The sequence below is a fragment of the Zea mays genome, chromosome 1 (assembly GCF_902167145.1).
Source record: "Zea mays cultivar B73 chromosome 1, Zm-B73-REFERENCE-NAM-5.0, whole genome shotgun sequence".
In the NCBI taxonomy this organism is placed as follows: domain Eukaryota; kingdom Viridiplantae; phylum Streptophyta; class Magnoliopsida; order Poales; family Poaceae; genus Zea; species Zea mays.
In genome coordinates, this window is record NC_050096.1 from 250910301 (window position 1) to 250930904 (window position 20604).

Sequence of the window (20604 nt, forward strand, 5' to 3'; positions counted from 1 at the left end):
GAATTGCGAAGGGTTTCCCGAGCGTGGAGAAAACTTCTGGCAGGCTTCGCACGACCTCGTGACTCGATTCGCGGCGCAAATCATAGCAGGCCAGTAGAAACCTTGATGGGTCACCTTGGCGGCGAGGGCCCTGGGCCCCGCGTGAGAGCCGCAAGTTCCGCTGTGGACTTCGTGTAGAATCTAAACGCCTTCGGTCTCGGTGACGCATTTAAGCATGGGTTGACTGACCCCCTTCTTGTAAAGTTGTCCCTCAATGAGTGCGAAGTCCCGGCTTCGATGTTTGAGGCGCTTGGCCTCGTTGATATCGCTTGGATGGTAATATCCCTGCAGGAACAGGGTTATTGGTGCCCGCCAGTCTTCGGTCATGATGAGGTTGACTATGCGGTGGCCCTCGGTGTCGTTGGTTATTTGGAGGCCCTCTGGACTGCGGACGGCTGGCGTGCCGATGACATGGTAGAATACGTCGGAGGGCAAGGCCTTGCCTCTGGCGGCTGCCTTGGCCAACGCGTCGGACTCCTCGTTTTTGGCTCGGTCCACATGCTGCAAGGTAAATCCCTTGAATTGCCTCTCAAGACTGCGGACAACCGTGAGATACTGCATAAGCGCGGGGTCCATTGCTGCGTAATCTTTTTCAACTTGGCCGGCAACCACTTTGGAGTCTGTTTTGATTATGCAGGTAGTGACACCAAGTGCCCGTAGCTTGCGAAGGCCGAGGATGACAGCTTCGTACTCTGCTACATTGTTGGTGCATCTGTCGGACTCCAAAGCAAAGCTGAGACGTGCTGCATACTTGTTCTTGACCCCTGTGGGTGATGTGATGACTGCAGCTGCGCCTGCCCCCGCATGGCACCATGTGCCGTCGCTGTGGATGGTCCACACCTTCTCTGTAGAAGTGTCCGGCTGCGTTATTGGCCCTGTCCAGTCGATTATGAAGTCTGCCAGGACTTGTGACTTGATGGCTGTCCTGGGCTCGAAGGTGATATGGTAGCCGGAGAGCTCGGCTGCCCATTTGGCGATCCGAACAGACGCCTCCGGATTTCTGAATAATTCGCCGAGTCCCCTGTCCGAGGTGACCCGCACCTTGAACGCTTCGAAATAGTGGCGCAACTTGCGCGATGCCATAACGACTGTGTAGGCATTTTTTTCCAGTTCCGTCATGTTGCATTTGGATGTCGTGAGTACTTCGGAGACGTAATAAACTGGAAACTGCCTGGTTGTGCCCTCTCTGTCCTGCTCTTGGACCAGCGCTGCGCTTACCGCGTGTGGCGAAGCTGCGATGTAGAGCAACAGAGGTAGCGAGGGGTTGGGGCTTGTAAGAGTTGCCAGCTCTGACAGGTGCTGCTTTAGTGATGCGAAGGCCGCCGCTTGCTCTGGTCCCCATGCAAAGTCCTTTGCGCCGCGTAGCGTTTTGAGGAAAGGTAGGCTTCGCTCTACGGACTTGGAAATGAATCTGTTGAGGACGGCCAATCTGCCTGTCAGTCGTTGGATGTCTCTGGCTGACTGCGGGGGCGTCATGTTGATGATAGCCTGGATCTTGGTCGGGTTGGCTTCGATCCCGCGGTGCGACACCAGGTAGCCCAGTATCTTCCCCTAGTGAACGCCGAAGACACACTTTTCAGGGTTTAGGCAAAGTCGTGTGTCTCGCATGTTCGCGAATGTTTCTGCGAGGTCAGCCAGATGGTCCTCTTTGCTTTTGCTGGCGACGACGATGTCGTCCACATACGTAAATATGTTCCTGCCGACTTGGCTCTCGAGCACTGTCTTGGTGAGGCGGGAGAATGTGGACCCAACGTTTTTTAGTCCCTCCGGCATTCTGATGAAGCAATACGTGCCGAAGGGTGTGATGAAACTGGTGCTGGCTTGTCTTTCTCCTTCATATATATTTGGTAATAGCCAGAGAAGCAGTCAAGGAGTGACATGACTTCGCACCCGGCCGCACTATCGACGATCTTGTCGATCCGAGGCAGCGGGAAATTATCCTTGGGGCAGGCCTTGTTGAGGCTGGTGAAATCAATGCACATCTGCCACTTGCCGCTCTTCTTTTGCACTATGACTATGTTAGCGAGCCACGTAGGGTAGGCGACTGGTTCGATGAAGTTGGCCTCAAGCAGGCGGTGTACCTCGGCTTTGGCGGCTTCTGTTTTCTCATCAGACATTTTGCGCAGTCTCTACTTCTTCGGCCTCACCAAAGGGTCGATGCCCAAGTTGTGCTTGATGATAGTGCGACTGACTCTGACCAGGTCGAGGGCGGACCAGGCGAAGACGTCCTTATTTTTGGAAAGACAGGAGATGAGTCTCTCCTTGTCGTGCGAAGTAAGGTCTTCGCTTATGATGACTGCTTGCTTGGGCGTTGCCTGGTCAAGGGGAACTGTCTTCGTCCCATCGTTGCTCTGCAGCTGTGCCTTTTCATGCTCGTTGGCGGTTGGGCGGGTAGCCTCGGGGACCTCGCGCTGCGCTGTGAGGCAGTGTACATTCCTTTGCCCTGGAACAAAGTCTCGTTCAATGTTGCGCGCGGCCTGCTGGTTGCCATAGACTGTGATCGCGCCTTGCGGACCCGGGATTTTCATGCATAGGTAAAGTCCGTGAATGGCTGCCTCAAACTTGTTGATGGAGCCCCGACCCATTATGGCGTTGTACGGGTACACCATATCGACGATGTCGAAAGTGACCTGCTCATTTCGTGCATTGGGTGCTGCACCGAAGGACAGGGGTAGCTCTATCTTGCCCACAGGAAAGGTGCCCTTGCCGCCAAAGCCATATAGGGGGTTGTCCGAAGGTTTAAGCAAGTTGTGGCTGATGCCCATGCAGTCGAAGGCGTGGAGGAAAATGATGTCCGCCTGGTTGTCGTTGTCAACTAAGACTTTATGTAGGTCCCAGCCTGCCACACTGCAGTTGATGACCATGGCGTCGATGTGGGGTGCGCTACGCAGGTCGACATCTCTGGCGTCGAAGGTCAACGGCACATGGGACCACTTCGTTTGCACGACTGGACCGGTGACGGCGACGTGGTTGATGTTGCGGTAGTGGTCCCTCTTCTGTCGCTTCGTGTCGAAGTCGACGCTGGACCCCCCCAGTGATCATGTGAATGACTCCACGATACGGCTGATCAGCGAAGTCTTCTTGTTTTGGTGCTTGGGGGTGGTTTGGGTGGTGGATGTTTGGCTGATGCGGGTGCGAAGGTGGGAGTGGGGGTGGTATGATTTGTACCTCCTGGTGGTGTTGGTATGCGTGGTTAGGTGGATGTTGAGCGGGGTCGTGGTTGTATGGTTGTGGGAGATGTTGATATGTGTGTGCAACAACTCTTAGGTTGTTGGTTGGTTGCGGCCGAGACATCCTGTCCCTGGTGGCCTTCGTTTCTGGGCAGTCCCTTGTTGGGTGCGCGCAGTCTTCGCCGTGAAATAGGCAGTAAAATCTGCGCGGCTGCTGCGCTCGTCCTCGGCCCCGACCACGAGTTCCGTTGCCGCGGCCCTGGGGGATAATCTTGCCGGTGAGGGGCCTCACCAGTGGGGTGTTGGTTGGCGATGTTATGCACCTGCGGCTGACTGCGGCTGTCCTGACCGGAGTCTGACTGCGAAGGTCTTGTCCACGTTCGGCTGGACTGCGGAGGGTCCTTGGGTTTCCTCTGGGACTCAACCTTGCGCTGGTGGAGCTCTTCGGATCTGGCATATTTTTCAAACAGCTGATAGAGCTCCTGGAGGTTCTTGGGTGGATCCCTGATGCAGTGGCTGTAAAGGATGCCAGCCCGAAGGCCACTGATGGCGTAGTGAATGGCAATTTGGTCATCAACCGAAGGCAGTTGTGACTTGAGAGTCAGAAACTTGCGGTAGTACTCCCGCAGAGTTTCGTTCTCCAGCTGCTTGCAGAGTGACAGTTCGGCCAAGGCATCGGTGTCTGGGCGGTACCCTTGGAAGTTGAGCAGAAATTTGTCCTAGAGACTTCTCCAAGAGTCGATGGACAACGGCGGCAACCTGGTGTACCAGGTTAGAGCCGGACCTTCGAGGGCGATGATGAATGACTTGGCCATCGTGGCATCGTCCCCTCCGGATGATGCAACGACGACTTGATAGCTCATGATATATTGTGCTGGGTCGGTGCTGTCGTTGTACTTGGGGTAGGTCCCTGCTCTGAAGTTAGCGGGCCACGGTGACACTTGCAGGTGTGGCGCTAGAGGACTCTGCTCATCAAGGTAGTTGACGCCTTGGAATGCTGTGGCGTGCGGGATGACGGGTCCGCGCAGAGGAATGAATAGGTCTCCGATTGGCGCGCGCTATTGGAGGGGTGGGCCGTGTTGCAGATCATGTTGGCCTTCGCGCTGCATGAGCGCAATCTCTTGCTCAAGCTCCTGAGCCCTCTGCTCCTCGTCATGTATTATCTGGCGCACTTTGGCCTGCGCAGAGACACGTTGGCGCTTGGCCTCGAGGATCTCTTTCTGCTTCTAGAGGTTATGGTTCTTGATGCACAAGGCCCGCAGCTGCAGTTGTTCTTCTGTTGAAACCCCGATGACTTCGCCATCCTCTGTGGCGTCCTCGCACTCTAGTGGAGCAAAGCCTGGGGGTGCTTGTGGTTGTCCTCCGGAGCTGCAGGTGCGGGCGGTGCCTTCGGGAGTTGGCTGATCATTGTGATGTCTCTTGCTGAGTGCGTCGTCTTTGCAGGCTTCTTGGTGGGCGGTGTCTGCAAGGGCCTTGCCCTTTTTCTTGGCCAGCAGCGCTGCCTTCGCTGCTTCGTCAACGGATGGGGCTGCCTTCGAGCTAGCTCTCTTGGGTGCCATCGCGGGTGGTTTTTTCGTAGCACGAACGGTGGGCGCTAAATGTTGGAACTTGCTCTCCTGGGCAAGATGATCCAACGGGGGAGTAAGAGGAATGCAAACAAGGTTTTAGCTCGAGATGGCAATTGCTCTGTTAATCCAGCCTCTCAAGGGCACTGTACGGGGGTATTTATAGGTGCCTGAGTGCCCAACGTCTTGGAGTAAGGACGCATGTGCCCTCAGGCGCCTAGGATATCCCCAGAATATTCCCATAAAGCGGGATTACATACTGTCATTACAGAAAAGCCATTACAAATCGGGCCTGTAACACACTTAGCCGCACGGGGCCTGTTACAATGGGCCGAGTTCCACGTGGGCCTCCTGGTTGGACGAGGACGCAGGACGAGGCGACCTCGTCGTAGGCCTTCGTCTTGCAGTGTAGTGGACGAAGGGTGGAACCCACTGGTCGTTTCGCCTTTGTTGGTGCAGCGAGATTGGCGAAGGCATCGAGCAAAGGGTAGCGTCTTCGCCTTCGCCCCAACAATTAGATTGGGCGGAGGCGGGTGCGTGCGTGGGGGCGCGAGTGACCGACAGGTGAGGCCTAGGGGTAGAGACGCGGGTGTGGGCGTGGTGGTTGGTAGGTCGGGCCCAGTGGTAGGGAGGTGGGGTACAGGAGTGGCTCTGGGCTGTCAGGTCCTAGGCAGACGGTTAGGATTAGGTGCAGTTTATTTTAAAACATATTGTCCGATCAGAGATGGACGGTGGGGATCAGGTGACTAACTGTCTTTCTCTCGGTGGTCTGAGGCGGCGCCACCCGCGTCCGCGACAGTGAGCTCGCCGGAGACGAGGGGAGCGAGCGCTCTGGGGTCTTAGGGCAGCTAGAATGGCCTAGGAAGATTGGGGAGGGAGCGGGGAACACAATGGTGGGGGCTAAACCAAGGTAGGGGCAGGCGACAACGCTAACTATCTCTGCCGAGGAATCACGCACAATAGAGAGCAAGGGAGAGAAATGGAGGGGACATGGGAGGTTCGTTGCCTCAAGGTGAACCTCAGGGGCCTCTCAGCGGCGTCAACAGCACGACGGTGGCTCGGGTCCATGACAGTGGCACCGGGACTACGTGGAGGACGGCAGGTGAGCACGGACAGAGCAAATCAGAGGGTGAAGGGAGAAATTGGGGTGTGTCCTGAGTTGTGGTCATCGGGGCGAATCTCACCATGGCAAAGGGCACGATGGGACCCCAACATCGGCGGAGGAACAGGCTCGAACGGCGGTGAACGGCGACAGTTCTTCCCTGGCGTGCGCGTAACGCGGGGTTGGGGTGGGGCTCTGCGGGTGTGCGAATGAGGGAGAAGGAGAGCGAGTGGGGATCTAGGGGGGTTCAAGTGGGCAGGGCGAGGTGGTTGTGGGTTCGACGCGCGACGTGGACGCGGGGTCCTTGGCGTGCGCGCAGGGCGCGCGGGCGGACGGTTGGAGGGGACGGAGCTGACGGGTGGGTCGGGGTGTCAGCAACTGGTGCGGGCGCAGTCAACGAGCACTGACAGGGCGGGGCCCACGATGCAGAGAGAGGGAGAGCGAGCGCGCTGGCGAGCGTAGTGGCATCGATAGGGTGGGTCCACGGCGCAGAGATAGCGGGAGGGGGAAGCGGGGGCGCGGGCCGACTAGGCAAAAAGGCCGATGGGGAAGGGGGTTGGGGGCCTCTTTAGGGTCTTCTTTTATTCTAAATTTCCAATTCCCTTTTCTTTTATTCCCTCTTTTGAATTCAAATGCAAATGAGCCACAAATTCAAATACCATCTCAAGCATATACATCAAACAAAGACAAAACTTAGGGTTCAGCATGATGCAACATTCCATTCTCCTTTGAGGTTTTGCCTTCTAGAATATAATTACATTTTCTAATGAAGTAATAACTCTTATTTTAGAGAAAAGAGAAAGGGGGTTGAGAGGGAAGGGAAAAGAGGAGTAACGCCTGAATTTGTGGATATGAACAAAGAAATTTTATACCCACAATTTCAGGGTGTTACATATGGTGAGTTCACAATTCTAAATGTCCTTATAAATGTTTTCAGCACTTTGGTTAGGCTAGAAACTTCATTACTGCAAAAGTGCTTTTTGGTGCCCATTTTGAGTTGAAACAGGAACTTCAAGTTGGAGAATGAGCTAAAAGCATGAATCTATGACTTAGACTAGCTAGACATACTCTAATAAAGTTTTTCTAAGTCATAGAAAAACTCCCAGGACTAACTAAATCGATTTAGAGAAGATTTGATGAAAAGGTCTTCGACTCGGCAGTTTGGGGCGCACCGGACCGGGTTCGATGGCGTACCAGACCACCTACACGGAAGTCGACAGTCTCAGCATTATTTGCTAAAAATCTCTGGACCAGTCCGATGACACACCGGACCACTTACATAGATAAGGTGTTTTGAGGACTTGGTGGCTGGCGCACCGGTGGCTCATCAGACCTTCACTTGAATGTGCACCGAACCTTGGTCCAATGGCAACTTCAAGGTCAACGGTCAGCGCAATGGCTAGCTGATGTGGTAGTCTGTCTAGTGCTAGTCAGAAAAGGGAGGCGCCATTTATGATCCCAGAGTTGGTGCTATAGAACCCGGTCCAGTGGTGCACCAGACTAGTCCGGTGTACCCTTGCAAAACAGAAAAACAAACAAGTTCCTCAACTGTTCTTTGGGCTATTTGGGGCTATAAATAGCTCCTCTATCAGTCTAGTAGAGCACCCAAGCATCCTTGGAGCCAGAGAACATTGTGATACAACTTTGCAACACCATATATTCATTTTAGAGAGATTTGGGCACCCTTTTGTGTTGACTTCAACATCCTAGCGAGTGTGTGCTCTAGAATTGGCTTTTCGGTGTTGTGTGCTGCGTTCTTGCTCTTTGTGTTGTGTTCTCTTCTCTCCCTCTTGTATTCTATTAGATTTTTTGCTCCCATTGAACTATGTACAACTGTAAGAAACTCTTATCTATGGAGATCCTTGCGAGGAGAAAATTATATGGAAGATCTATGGCATCTAGTTGATCATTGAATCACTTGAGAAGGGTTGAGTGCAACCCTCCTCCTTTGGAACACCAGAACGTGGATGTAGGCAAGCGTTGAGGCTTGCATGAACCACGAAAAAAATTGAATGTGTCTTGTGTGCTTTTACTCTTGCAACTTACTCTTCCTCCCTCTTTCTAAGTTCTTGATCTTCACTTGAGATTTTGCTGTACTCTCTATTTTCACATCAAGAGATCAAACAAGTGCAAGAACTTTGTTCCTTCTCACTCTAACTTAATCTGTATTATGTGCTAACCAATGTTTTCCTAAATGGTTTTAGAAGACCGTTTAAAGCGGTCTAAAGGGTAAACAGATGAACATCATGTAGTTTAGGGCCTAGGCGGTTCACTAAATGGTTGAGCCATTTAAATGGTCAACGTCTGGTCTAAGGATCAAAATGGCCTAAACGTAACGGTTCTAGATGGGCTTAAACATTGTTTAGCCTATTTATTGGACCGTTTTCTTGATAGGGCCAAAATATAGCGAGCTCAGCTGCATTGGCCTGTTACTGTTAGGGTTCCCTCATCTTCTCTACCAGAGCTTGTCTTCTTTCCTTTGGTTTTTGACAGTATATATACATGAATATGTCTTCTGCTGGCATGTTTTAGTTGTTCTATAATTAGCTGAACTAAGAGGTGGGTTTAGTTGTCTTGAATTGGTCATTTTGTTTATATGTATATGTAATATGTTCTATCGGAGCTATTGTCCGTTTATCACAGTTCTGTATCGTTGAACCAAATATATTTGTTGATTTACTTATTAACTCTTGCTGAAATTTACATACTACATACTAGCAATTCAAAAGCTCTGTGTTTACTTCAAAAAACGTTAGTGAAAAGCTATTTAATCTGGTTGAAATGTTGCTACAGTAGAAAATCGTTTAGACCGTTTAATTTTGTTTAAACACGTCTAAACACTAAACAGAACCTCGTCGTTCATCTACTGTTTACAGTTTATGTTACCATTGGTGCTAACATATAATTTGGATCAAGTTTGTGTTGAATTTGTGAATTTTTCACGAGCTGCCTACTCACCCCCTCTAGGCAACTATTAACAACCTTCACGATCGGCGTACCCCGCGCCGTTGCCTTGCAAGACGATGTGGTTGTCACTAGGGATATTCCTAAAACATCCGACTTATATCATAAATATAATATTTTAACATAGATATACATAAAATTTAAACCTAATTTTTGGCAATATTATTAAGAATATTATGAAGTATTTAAATAATTTTTTGTATACTTTTTTATGTACATTATTTTCTCCCTACAACAAAAAAGGTGAAAAAACATCTGAATCCGTATTCGGATAGACATCCGAATTTTATATCAATTATTTTAAAATACATATAATGAATTTAATGTTTATTTTTACGAAGATTAATAGCATCAATGTTAAAAACAATAATATAAATTTACATAGTAAATTCTATATGTGATTTGTTCACAATCGAAGAAAGAAGACTAATTTTTTGACATCTGAATAAGTATTCGGATCCATCCCTAGTTGCCACTTCGGGTGCTCTACGGCCGCGGGATTGGCACCCAACGGCTTGTGAGGGGGATCCCCCATTCATCAAGAATAGATGGGGATATGCCGACTCACGCGATTCGGGGGGGGGGGGGGGTGGAGGGGAACCGTTGGAGCACACTTGGGGACAAATAGTTCCTCCAAATTCGGGGGAAAACCATTGGAGTGGATTATAGGAAGTCGGGAAAAGATCCTTTCATTTTTTTTATTAAACAGTGGTATGGTAGATAATTTTCGTTAGCTTCATAGATGCATGAGATTTTATCATGGCACTCTTGAAGATGTTAAAATTCGCACAAATAAGGCTTTTGCTTGAAAAAAAAATATATGTTTTCTAAAATAAAGTTGTGTGTAATTGTATCAAATACACTCTCACACCTAAGAGGGAAAGCAGATGCTAAACACAACATCGATGGTCGATTGAAACTGCACTAAATCCTGCTCTAAATAAAATAAATTTAGATAAATCTGAGTCTAATTAGTTTTGAAGAAAAAATGTATTAACGTTCTAAACTTTAAATAGATTTATTATACTAGAAAAATATGATTAATGATTCTTGTTTTTATGAAACTGATTATATTTGAAATTGTTTGATATAAAACTAAGTTTTTTTCTTTTGCGAGGAGCAGTAGAAACATGGGATTGTATGGCCGTATGGGTATAGTGCCGAGGACGTGGCGGCGTGGTGTTTGCTACCGGTCATGTCAGAGGCCGCTGCAGCGGCCCAGCGCGGAGCGGCAGGAGAAATCTTTTGCTTGCTCGCGTGGTTTTGCTGCACATGGGAGTGCGTGCTTGGAACCGTGGTCAGCGGCAAGGCAGGCCTATGCCCAGCAGCAACTGGACAGCCTACTAGCCTAGCCTTCTATCCTGGGAACCGGGATACGCATACGCCCATCAGCCCATGCCTCGGTGGATAAAATTTGGGTGGGCAAACAATGCTAGTCTTGTTTTAATTTTAATCTACCGAGTATTTTCTGACTCTCACGTAATAATAATATACCAATACTAGTGCACGTATATACCTTTTTGCGAAGAAAAAAAATACGCGTATACTACTATCATTAATACTAGAGGTTAGAGGTTATAGTATCTGTCTAATGAATTATTAATAAATTAAACATACATTCATTATCATCTTAATATAATTTGTTTTAGATTAAATTATTAATGTAGTTGTATGTAGTTCTATATTTATTATCATTCATATTATCGAATATGGACAGAAAAAAGTTAGAAAAAACTCTATTTTAGGACGTTGAGAGTAGTTTTCTATGTGGTTACAAAAAGTTGCGATTATGTTTGTTGGAATCTTTAATAGCGTTCACAATCTCGCTCCTAAAATATAAAAGACAGATTTGCATTTAAAATTCTAAAATATTTTTAGGTTCTATTTAGAACCTCTATAACTAATAGTTAGCTACTAAAAATTAGTTATTGAGTTTCAAACACCTTCAACTAATAACACAGCTAATTATTAGCTACCTCACAACTAATAATTAGTTCATTTGCTGGCTCAAGCCGGCTAATAATTTATTAGTTGGCTAACTATTAGGTCTAGTGGTTATAAACAGGATCTTAGACCTCTTTTAGAGCATCTCCAAGAGACTAGTTAAATGGCTCACCAAGCCAAATTTTAGCTATTCAACAACAAAATAACTCTCTAACAGACTAGCTATCTAATTCGCCAAACTATCCGACTCTCTAAATTGGCTCCCTCACTAGCCAAATTTGGCTAGCCACCTGACTAGTCAAACTAGATAGATAATCTGTTGGAATGAAGATGCTACATACAGAGTATAATCTTTATGAAAAGATAAATAAAGAGTTAAATAGAGAGTCAAAAATGAAGATTCTTTTGGAGATGCTTTTAAGGATGTATTTGGTTCGAGCTTAAAGTTGGATTTGGATGAGATGCTCACAATAATAAATGAACCACCCTTACACCAGTACTCTGTCGTCTCTCTCCCACCGTCCCACGCATGCTGCCACGGCCACCGCACCCATCGGCCACGACCACCTCCACGCACGGGGCAACCGCTGGGGGTCGAGAGTCGAGACGGTGAGTCCATTCCATGGCCATAGCCTACGTCCCTTCACGACTTCTGCCGATAGAAGATTACTCTGAGTATTTTCATGGTGGTAGAAGACTAGGAGTGACAATGAAGGCTCTAAATTTTACACTATAAAATTTAAAAATCAGATCGAATTAGTATCAATCGAATCGAATAAGGATAATGATCGAACTCTATTTCTATTTGTTTTTGAACTAAAATTAATTTAAGATCCTAACAAATTACGAAGAAACCTTTGAATCTTTAAATCGTGATAAATTGCCATCCCTACGGAAGAGGGGGAGAGTGGTTGCTGGCCGTGGTCAAATCGATTGTTGGGAATGAGTGGTTGTTTGATTCAGTTTAAATCCAAATTCTGCTACCAAACGTTTTCATTTATCTGATAATCTTTTTGATAAAAATCATCCAAATGAATCCCCGGATTCAGTTTAGTTGACGGTGTGCGGAAGGAATCCCATGTTTCTCGTTGCGTATTCAATTGGCACAAACTAGCGATACAGGTAATCAGAACCTGAATCATGTCCATTTCGCACGAAACGAGCACAAATCACAAGGCTGACTCATCACTCATGCAACTTGAATAGAGGGCTCGGACAATTAGCCCGACTCAGGCCATGTTTGGTTTCAATTAGTCTTAGGACTAAACTTTAGTCCCTATTTGTTTGGTTTTAGGGACTAAATAAATTCTAAAGTCATTAAATATATTGTCCACAAGACTCAAATATCCTTGGAATACACTCATGTGGGCTTTTAGTCTCTTTTAGCACATATGTGAAAGACTAAAGACTAAATTATTTTAGTCCATATTTTAGTCCTAGTGTTTGGCAAAAAAGAACTAAATGAGACTAAAAATTAGAGACTAATCTTTAGTCCCTCTAACCAAACACCCCCTCATTAGAACCAAACTAACTGTGCTTTAGGGATCCGCCGCTGCAGCTTCTCCACCTCATCCACCCAACCAAACACGTTGTATACATCTGAGTATAGGTGTACATTCGGGCCGCCCGGCCCAAGCCCGAAAAGGCCCGTAATGTTTAAATTTCGGGCCGGCCCGGACCGTTTAAATTTCGGGCCGTGCCGGACCGGCCCATGGGCCTAGCTCTCGGCCCACGGCCCGTAATTGCTTAAACGTGCCGGGCTCATTTCGGGCGGCCCGAAATTATAAAAAACCTGAAATTCACATTACGGCCCGAAATTCAGTTTTTGGCCCAAAATTCACATTAGAGCCCTAAATTAAAAAAAATAATAATAAAACAAATAAAAGATAAGACAAATAAATTTGAACAAAATCAAACTTAGTATTTGTATTAAAGTTACCACAGCTATGCAATGACTACCTCGTTTATAAATCATTTTGTTAGAAGAAAAAAGAGTATAATCAGCTCTATACAAAGTTCATAAGTTCAGTTTATTGTCTAATGTTCGTAACAAAAGCAAAATTACATCACACACTCTAATTCAAAGCTACAAAAACATCTAACTAGCATTATATCTAGCTTTGTGTTATTTATCAAATATATGAAAGTGTGGAATGAAGTGTGGTTTTAATAAATATATGGGCCTTTTCGTGCCTCTATATGGGCCATTTCGTGCCTGCCTTAAACGGGCCGTGCTCGTGCCCACCCATGGGCCGTGACCTCGGCCCAAACCCGGCCCGGCACTAAATTATTTCGGGTCGTGCCGTATCTGGGCCGTGCTTTTTTTTCCGTGCTTCGGGCCGGCCCACCAGGCCCGGCCCAAATGTACACCTATACATCTGAGTACATCTGAGTGAGTGCTTTATTGTACTATAAAAACCGTCCTGTGAGATCCTACTACTACACAAGCACAGGTTACAACCACCTGAACCGTTTTAAAGTGTTGGCAGCACGAGGACCGAAGGTGATTGACATGGATTTTGATTTGCAGGGGATGTCCTAAGTATGTTCTAAGCATTGAAGCAAGCAGCACTATGCTTCATCGATGAGACTTCTGCGGTGGGGGTATAAGACTGTCTCCAGCAACGTCCTCTATATACATCCTCTATATCCGTCCTTTACAGTCTTTTCTAAAAGATTCTACCCCTTATATCTATTTCCTCTCCAACAACGTCCTCTAAATCACGTCCCCTATATGTAAATACCTATATTAAAGACATTTTTATTTTTAAATTTTTGTACATACGTGTTTGTCATACTCTCAAATGTATTGTACATATTTTAGTTTTACTAAAACGGTTGTTTAAAGTATTCAAATAGATAGAGAACCGTTTAGAGGAACTCTATACATAGAGGATCTAGCAGCGTCCTCTAAATTTAGAGGACCGTTTAGAGGACGTTGTTGGAGGGGTAGAGGACGTCCTCATCCTCTAAATTTAGGGTACAGGAGCATTTAGAGCTCCTTGTTGGAGCTAGTCTAAAATTGATTTCAACGGTGGAGACTGAAGAGCATCTTCCAACTGTAACCAAAACTTGTTGGGAATTTCAAACGTTGACAGGTTGGTGCATCATCATTTGAGACTACAGATAAGAAATCTTAATAGCTTACTTGTGGAAAGTATTACCTTAACAATCTCTCCTGGTCAAACATTTCATAAAACGGAAAATAAAAGCGATTCATAATTCATTGTAAACGCGAGGAGCAGGAGCAGGAACATTTGCCGGGGCAGGTCCATGTTGGGCTTTCGCGACAATGTCCTCAGCTGATAAAGAACCTGATCTGATGGCATCGGCCAGTTTCCTTTGCAGAGCCAACAGACCAATACGTCTCGAGACAACGTAAAGAACCGCCAAGGAGAAAATGGTGAAACCAATAGTCAGGATGATCCTGGGAAACAGAACTTGTTAGCAGCTGGTTACGATCCACAGAAACACAGGTTTGTTATTCTACAGGTGGAAGAACTGTCTCGCGTAGAAGAAGCTTATTGCAATATAACAAAAGCAACAGTCTCAGTTACTTCGTCCTAAGACCAACTCCAGCAAGACTCCGTATCCCACACCGCATCCGCATTTTGCACGGTCTGAGGCACTATTGCGCGCTCCAGCAGGCTCCGCATCCCTCTCCGCAAAATGGACGCCGTGTCCCTGCACTCCCCATTTCCACACTTTCTCTCTCCTCTCCGCAGCTCTCTGCGTGCGCGCGCGCCTGCTGGCGGGCCCCAGGTGTCATAGACTGCATGCGGAGTGGGATGGGGAGTGTTGCTGGAAACGGAGACGGATACGGAGAGGAGAGAGAATGTGTTGCCCGCGCGTTTTAGGGATACGGAGAGGGAGTCTGCTGGAGTTGGTCTAAGCATTTTGGCGTGTGATCTGAACTGCTGGAAATGAGAAACAAAAAATAGTCACAGCACTAATTTTCCTTCAAATGAGGATGTAATATACATCCTTGCTTCATTACACACTTCTACTCGACCAGTTTGCTCCATTTCTGTTATTTTCTGTTTCCATAAGCCAACTCATGAGTCATGACCCTACTGAAGCATTCCACAAGATCGTGTCTTTTGATCTTTTGAAATTAACAAAAGGACTGCACTGTTCACCAAGGAATCATCTGGACTAAGGCCCAGAGCTCATAGAGGAAGCAAAGAAGGCTGCCAGACCTGTTCATTCATTGGCTGTCTGATGTGCCTACTTTGGCATTACAGATGCGTCCAGTTTTTATAAAGCCTTTTTAAAACTCGACCTGCGAGGGGTAAGACAGCCCCCGGGCATTGAATTAAGAAGAAGACCTTCTCACACAGGTCGAGAAAACCCCCGAACCCTAGCCCCCATCACAAACGGTCCGAGTACAGCTGTCCACTCTGCTACGGCCCAGCCGGAGGGTGGCGCATTGGACATCGATCCCCAAGAGCGAGCGGGGCACATAGAGGGGATATTTTAAAGGGTGCAGAACCAGGGGTCGAACCCCTGACCGGTGAAAAGGACAACGCCGCCTTCACCACTAGGTTATCAACCCAATCGTAGTACTAGCAATATAACACTTACCACAATTTCTATGAAAGGAGCCAGGGATGTGGTTCAATTTTGAAGGTACTCATTGTGCAAAATGCGTCCATAGCGGCATGTCTTTTAGTTAAATGGCTTGAGTGTAAAATAAGAAGGTAGGATACACGACCACAGATCACATTATACAATGATCTGCAGCAAGTTTAGAACTGTACAAAAGAGTGAGAATACCTACCTATCAAAAACATCTTGTCGTTGCATTGTGGAGAGCAAACCACGGGTACGCATCAGCAAAGAGCGATGTCCTTGATATTCACCTTCAGCCTTCTGGAGAACACTTGTTGATTCGTCTGCATAATTTAATAAATTAGTTTGCACCGTACAATTTGACTATGATGATCCTTAAAATGAAGGCAAATAAGAAAATGTTCTGGTTCAAACTTCATACACCATGAAGTGCATGAATGCGCTATATTTTTCAGCCATAAGAGAACAACATCCTATAGTAAAAAAATATTTCAACAAATTAAATATAAATATACATAACAAGTACATGACTAGAGCCAAGCAGTTTTATTGATCCACTGTGAAACATCACAAGAACATTAGTACCCCTTCCATTCCAAATTACAAGGTGTTTTGAGTTTCCTAGATACAATGCTTTTACTATGTATATCTAAGTATAGTAAAGCTTGTGTATCTAAAAAAGCCAAGATGTCTTATGAGTTCGAATGGAGTACATTACAATTAAGATCAAGCACATTGTACAAGACAGATTTTAGGAACCGGCAAAACTCAATCATTCTAGAATGATAAAAATTATAAATAATATACAGACTAACGGCTTAATGAAAATGAATACCAAATGTTGCCAAGGTACTAGCACTTCTTTCCACTTCCTGTAAACATTTATAATTTTATATCAATTAGTTAGTTTATGAGCAATAAGCCATTAGGCATCAGCATACAAGCTAACAATTGAACAAGTGGACATGCAAACCTGAACCATCATCTGGCGAGACCGTCGGAGGCTCTCAGTGATACTTTCAGCAGCAGATGTCATTCCAGCCTTTGTCCTGAATCATTTAATGATCACATTATATGACAAAACTAGATGTTGCTTAAATTACAAATGTAGAAGGGCGGTTCATTTATTATTGTGATACAAGAGAACTTATCTAAACATGAATGCAAAAGGATGGCCTTTTAGTTAATGAAATACTGAAATGAGTTAACACAGCAGCTCTTATTTGTTATTCCACAATTCTTAGTGTATAATATAGAAAACTAGAATTCACAAGTGACAGCCCACATTATCTGCTTCTTAAATTTCAGGTAACCAGAATTTGATGAAACCAGATGGATGGGATACACATGTAACTGATTAAATTATAAAAGCTCCTTAAATATCCCATATATATTGTCTTAAGGGAAAAAGACCTCATTGAAATCAACTTACTGGAGATTACGCCTACGGATGGTAGACTCTTCACCACCGCCTAGAAGAAGTGCCCTCTAGAGAAAAGTCAATTAGAAACCGATAGCCAAGTTATAATGGCACCTGCGATGCTCTAAAAAGGTGGTAGGGTGCCTACAGGTCATTTTCTTGCTAATTTTGCCAGGGAAATTGCAAAAAACTAAAGCAGCATTAGTTTCAATGGTGCTTTTGAACTTAAATGAGTACATAAAAAACCTCTGAGAAGACATACTGCATATAAAGAATAGGTCCTTAAAATTTAACATGAATTCTTAATCTTTCACATTGCATTGGTGATTGGTGACACTCTAGGGGCCTGTTTGGTTGCTACCCTGCCAGGCAGCTCGCCGGCCAGGCAACCATCCTAGCCCCATGCGACCAAAATCGGACGCCTGGGATGGATTCCTGGGCCAGGCAGCTCCGGCCAGGAGCCATCCAAATGAGCCCTAGAAGCATGTACCACTCAGACAGCTCATCACTTGGATCAATATCATCAAAGTCCAGGCATAATCGCGTACCTCCTCTTCAGCAGCTTGTCTAATGTTGTCTTTTGCTTCTAAGTTAGCATTCCTCAAGCTAATACGAAGCCTGCAAAAATGTTCAAGGTTTATATAAAAAAAGTAGTCTAAAAAGGATAACAAAAGTAAACAAACTCCAAGTCTCCAAGAATATCTTACTTCTTGTATTGTTCATCCCATGACTTCAAGGTTGCTTGACCAGACTGCACCTCATCAAAAGTGGGAAGCTGCTGTGCTAGAAGATCAAGCTGGAACTGCAGTGACTTCAGCAACTGCAGAGCATCCTGTGCAGAACCATTCAACCTTGGAAGAGAATTTGCTTCCTCTGTCCCTTTCCCTGTTTTTCCACATGATTTGATTGCAGTAATGTTCTCGTCAAGCTGTGAAACTGCTTGGCCCCATTCTTTCTTAAGATTTTCAACAGCTTGTGTGACTCCATCCATCCTAATATCTTAATGAATCAAAATCAGCAGATTTAACATGATGGCATGTGAAAAAAGGACAACTGAAAACTTGTAACATAAACAGAATTTAGTCTTGATACATGAATAAGTGCACTCCTGAAAAACTAAGTTCCTTCTGGAGGAACAAAAAATCCTCATGGAGGAGGATTTCCTTAGCAGTGCATAAACGAATATCCATGGCATGTGGAGTACATTTAGGGTTGATGTAAAACATCCATATTCCTTACAATGAAAGAAGTAATTATAACGCAACTACACAGCATGTACCACCATCCTAAGCCCCAAATATATGCTGATGAGTAAAAACGTCATAGCCTAAAAATACCAAAAAAAACATGTATTACTCCCACTCCATCTCTTCCATGTATGTGTGTGTCGTTCCTTCTCAGAACCAAAATTAAAAGGAACTCCGTCAAACACTCAAAAACCATAAGGCCCCGTTTGTTTCCCTTCATTTTGAGGAATTAGAATCTAACTAATGGAGTAGGCTATTTTTTAGAATGTGATATTACACAAATTTTCAAAGTTTATATATAAGCCTATCTCAAATTCATGGGACGAGAGATAAAAATTGATTCGATAGATTTACATGCTACTTTTCTAATGTACAACTTATAGCATAAGTGTAGTGTATAGCTATCTCTATCATATAATTTTGGATAATATACAAATACATTATATATACAAATGTTGAAATGTGTTAACTTAATTGGTTTGTGTCTAAATTATGATTACTAGAATAGAATTCAATTCCAATGAAACAAACGGGCCTAATGGAATTTCAAATTCAGGCATTCAGCTAGCAAAGATTGCATTTCAGTGTCAAATTACTTGGCGTGTATATATGTAATACCAGCTTAGAATTTCGTCGCTGCACAGAAATTGGAACAAGTACTATTGGCGGACCCAGTACAGAGCCTACGATTTCTGTCCAAAACAAACCTCAAAACTAACTCCCTCTCCCCCAAAAAGAATGTGATTCTAGCTTTGAATCTGGACAAGAACCATATTTTTTTTGGGGACGGAGGGAGTAGGTACCATGTATATACTTGTAACTGGGTCAGATACCGATACAGATGGCTCATGTTAAGGTTTCGAGTGCTCGATTTCGCACATAATTTAGGGAAGAGAAGGCCCGTGCAGCCTGATGGGCTCTCGTCGCCGGCGAAGACCGGCGGCGGTAGTCGCCTAGTCGTCGTTGGGAGGGGGTAAAAAAGGCGAGAGAGGTAGTGAGGCAAACAGGAGAAATAAAGGGGGAAGATGGGTGAACGCGGCCGTCTGAAACTCTGAATGGATGGCATGGCAACTGGGAACATATGGCTCGTTTTTGTACCTGGTGCCTAGGGCTGCACATCCATGGCGTTTGAGGTCCCCACCCCAGCCTCCTTGCCCAGTGACGCCTCCGGGGCTGCACGGCCAGACGGGGGAGAGGAAGTCGAAGGGAGGAGGAACTTGGTGGAGGAGAAATTGATACAGATTAAAGTCAAACGACTATTATAAAACCTACAACCAAAACATAAGCATTAAATTAGAAATAATATTTCTAAAATATCTAAAACTATCTTCAACCATTCATCCAGCCAAATCTATATATTCTTACTTTCTATTCATATTTAATATCTTTCCGTCAATTATTTTCTCCATATTTGTCTTTCTCTCCAACCATTCCACCCTATTTAGCTCTTTTACCCTTTAACTGAGATATTTGTCTTTTATACATCAATATTTAGAGTTTAAAAAAAATATTATTCATATCTATAGTATCATAATACACATTATTATCTGGTAATTATATTAAAAATATACTAATTTTGCAATTAAATGGACTAATTAGTGAAAGGGGGAGATTAGAGCCCCTTCCGCAGGAACCCCCTACCCTTGCTCAGTAAGGCTGGCCGCAGCGGTCTCCGCTGAGCAGCCCCCTTCCCTTGCTAGCGGCTACAACTCCCTCCCCTTGCCCTGCAGCGCTACCCCTAGATCTAGGCATAAAACTCAAGCCCGAAGCCCAAAAACCGAAATACTCGAACCCGTGCCCGTTTAGCCCGAAACCCGATACCCGAATAGTTTAAGCGGGTAACAAAACTGGATACCCAAATTAAGTTTGGGCCTAATCAGGTGATAGCTCGTGGTACCCGAACTACCCAATAAACCCGAAATACCCTAAGTGTTGTTGTTACTATGACATGTGTTGCTTACTGTGTCATGTGCAGTGTGTTGCTGGAGCCTAGAACTAGAATCAGGATTGTGTGCTTCTAGTTGAGAGCACCTAGAGGGGGGTGAATAGGTGATCCTGTAAAAACTTGAAACTTAATGCCACAAAACTTGATTAGGAGTTAGCACAATAATGTCAAGTGGCTAGAGAGGAGTTCTTGCAAGACACAATAACCACAAGAAGATCAACACAGATAGGCACAGTGGTTTATCCCGTGGTTCGGCCAAATCCAACACTTGCCTACTCCACGTTGTGGCGTCCCAACGGACAAGGGTTGCACTCAACCCCTCTCAAGCGGTCCAAAGACCCACTTGAATACCACGGTGTTTGCTTTGCTTCACTATATCCGCTCGCGAGGAATCTCCACAACTTGGAGCCTCTCGCCCTTACAATTTGATGTTCACAAAGAAGCACGGAAGTAAGGATGGGATGAGCAACGCACACAAGACACAAAATCAGAGCACAAACACGCACACAAGTCGCAACTTGAGCTCACAACACAACCCGAAGAGTTCTCTACTCAAATGGAGCTCTAGTTGCTATCACAAAGAATCAAATGTGCGGAATTGGAGTCTTGGTGCTTAGGAATGCTTATAGAATGCTT

The 20604-nt window shown here is 45.5% G+C and overlaps 1 protein-coding gene across 2 annotated transcripts; it reads right to left on the bottom strand.

Annotated features, from left to right (window-relative positions):
• Nucleotides 1–13837: 13837 nt before the first annotated feature.
• On the bottom strand, nt 13838–19260 carry LOC100284137 (sec20 family protein). 2 transcript variants are annotated; one of them, NM_001157034.3, is made up of 8 exons: nt 19122–19260; nt 17484–17768; nt 17325–17394; nt 16789–16844; nt 16330–16405; nt 16192–16228; nt 15565–15679; nt 13838–14211 (listed from the first exon to the last, which is right to left on the bottom strand). In NM_001157034.3, the coding sequence occupies exons 2-8, from the start codon at nt 17765–17767 to the stop codon at nt 14001–14003; spliced, it is 849 nt and encodes a 282-aa protein (NP_001150506.1). In that variant the 5' UTR covers nt 17768; nt 19122–19260; the 3' UTR covers nt 13838–14000. The 2 variants fall into 2 exon arrangements, with proteins under 2 accessions (NP_001150506.1, NP_001399674.1); NM_001412745.1 differs by having other exon boundaries at nt 17484–17775.
• Between the last annotated feature and the right edge of the window lie 1344 nt (nt 19261–20604).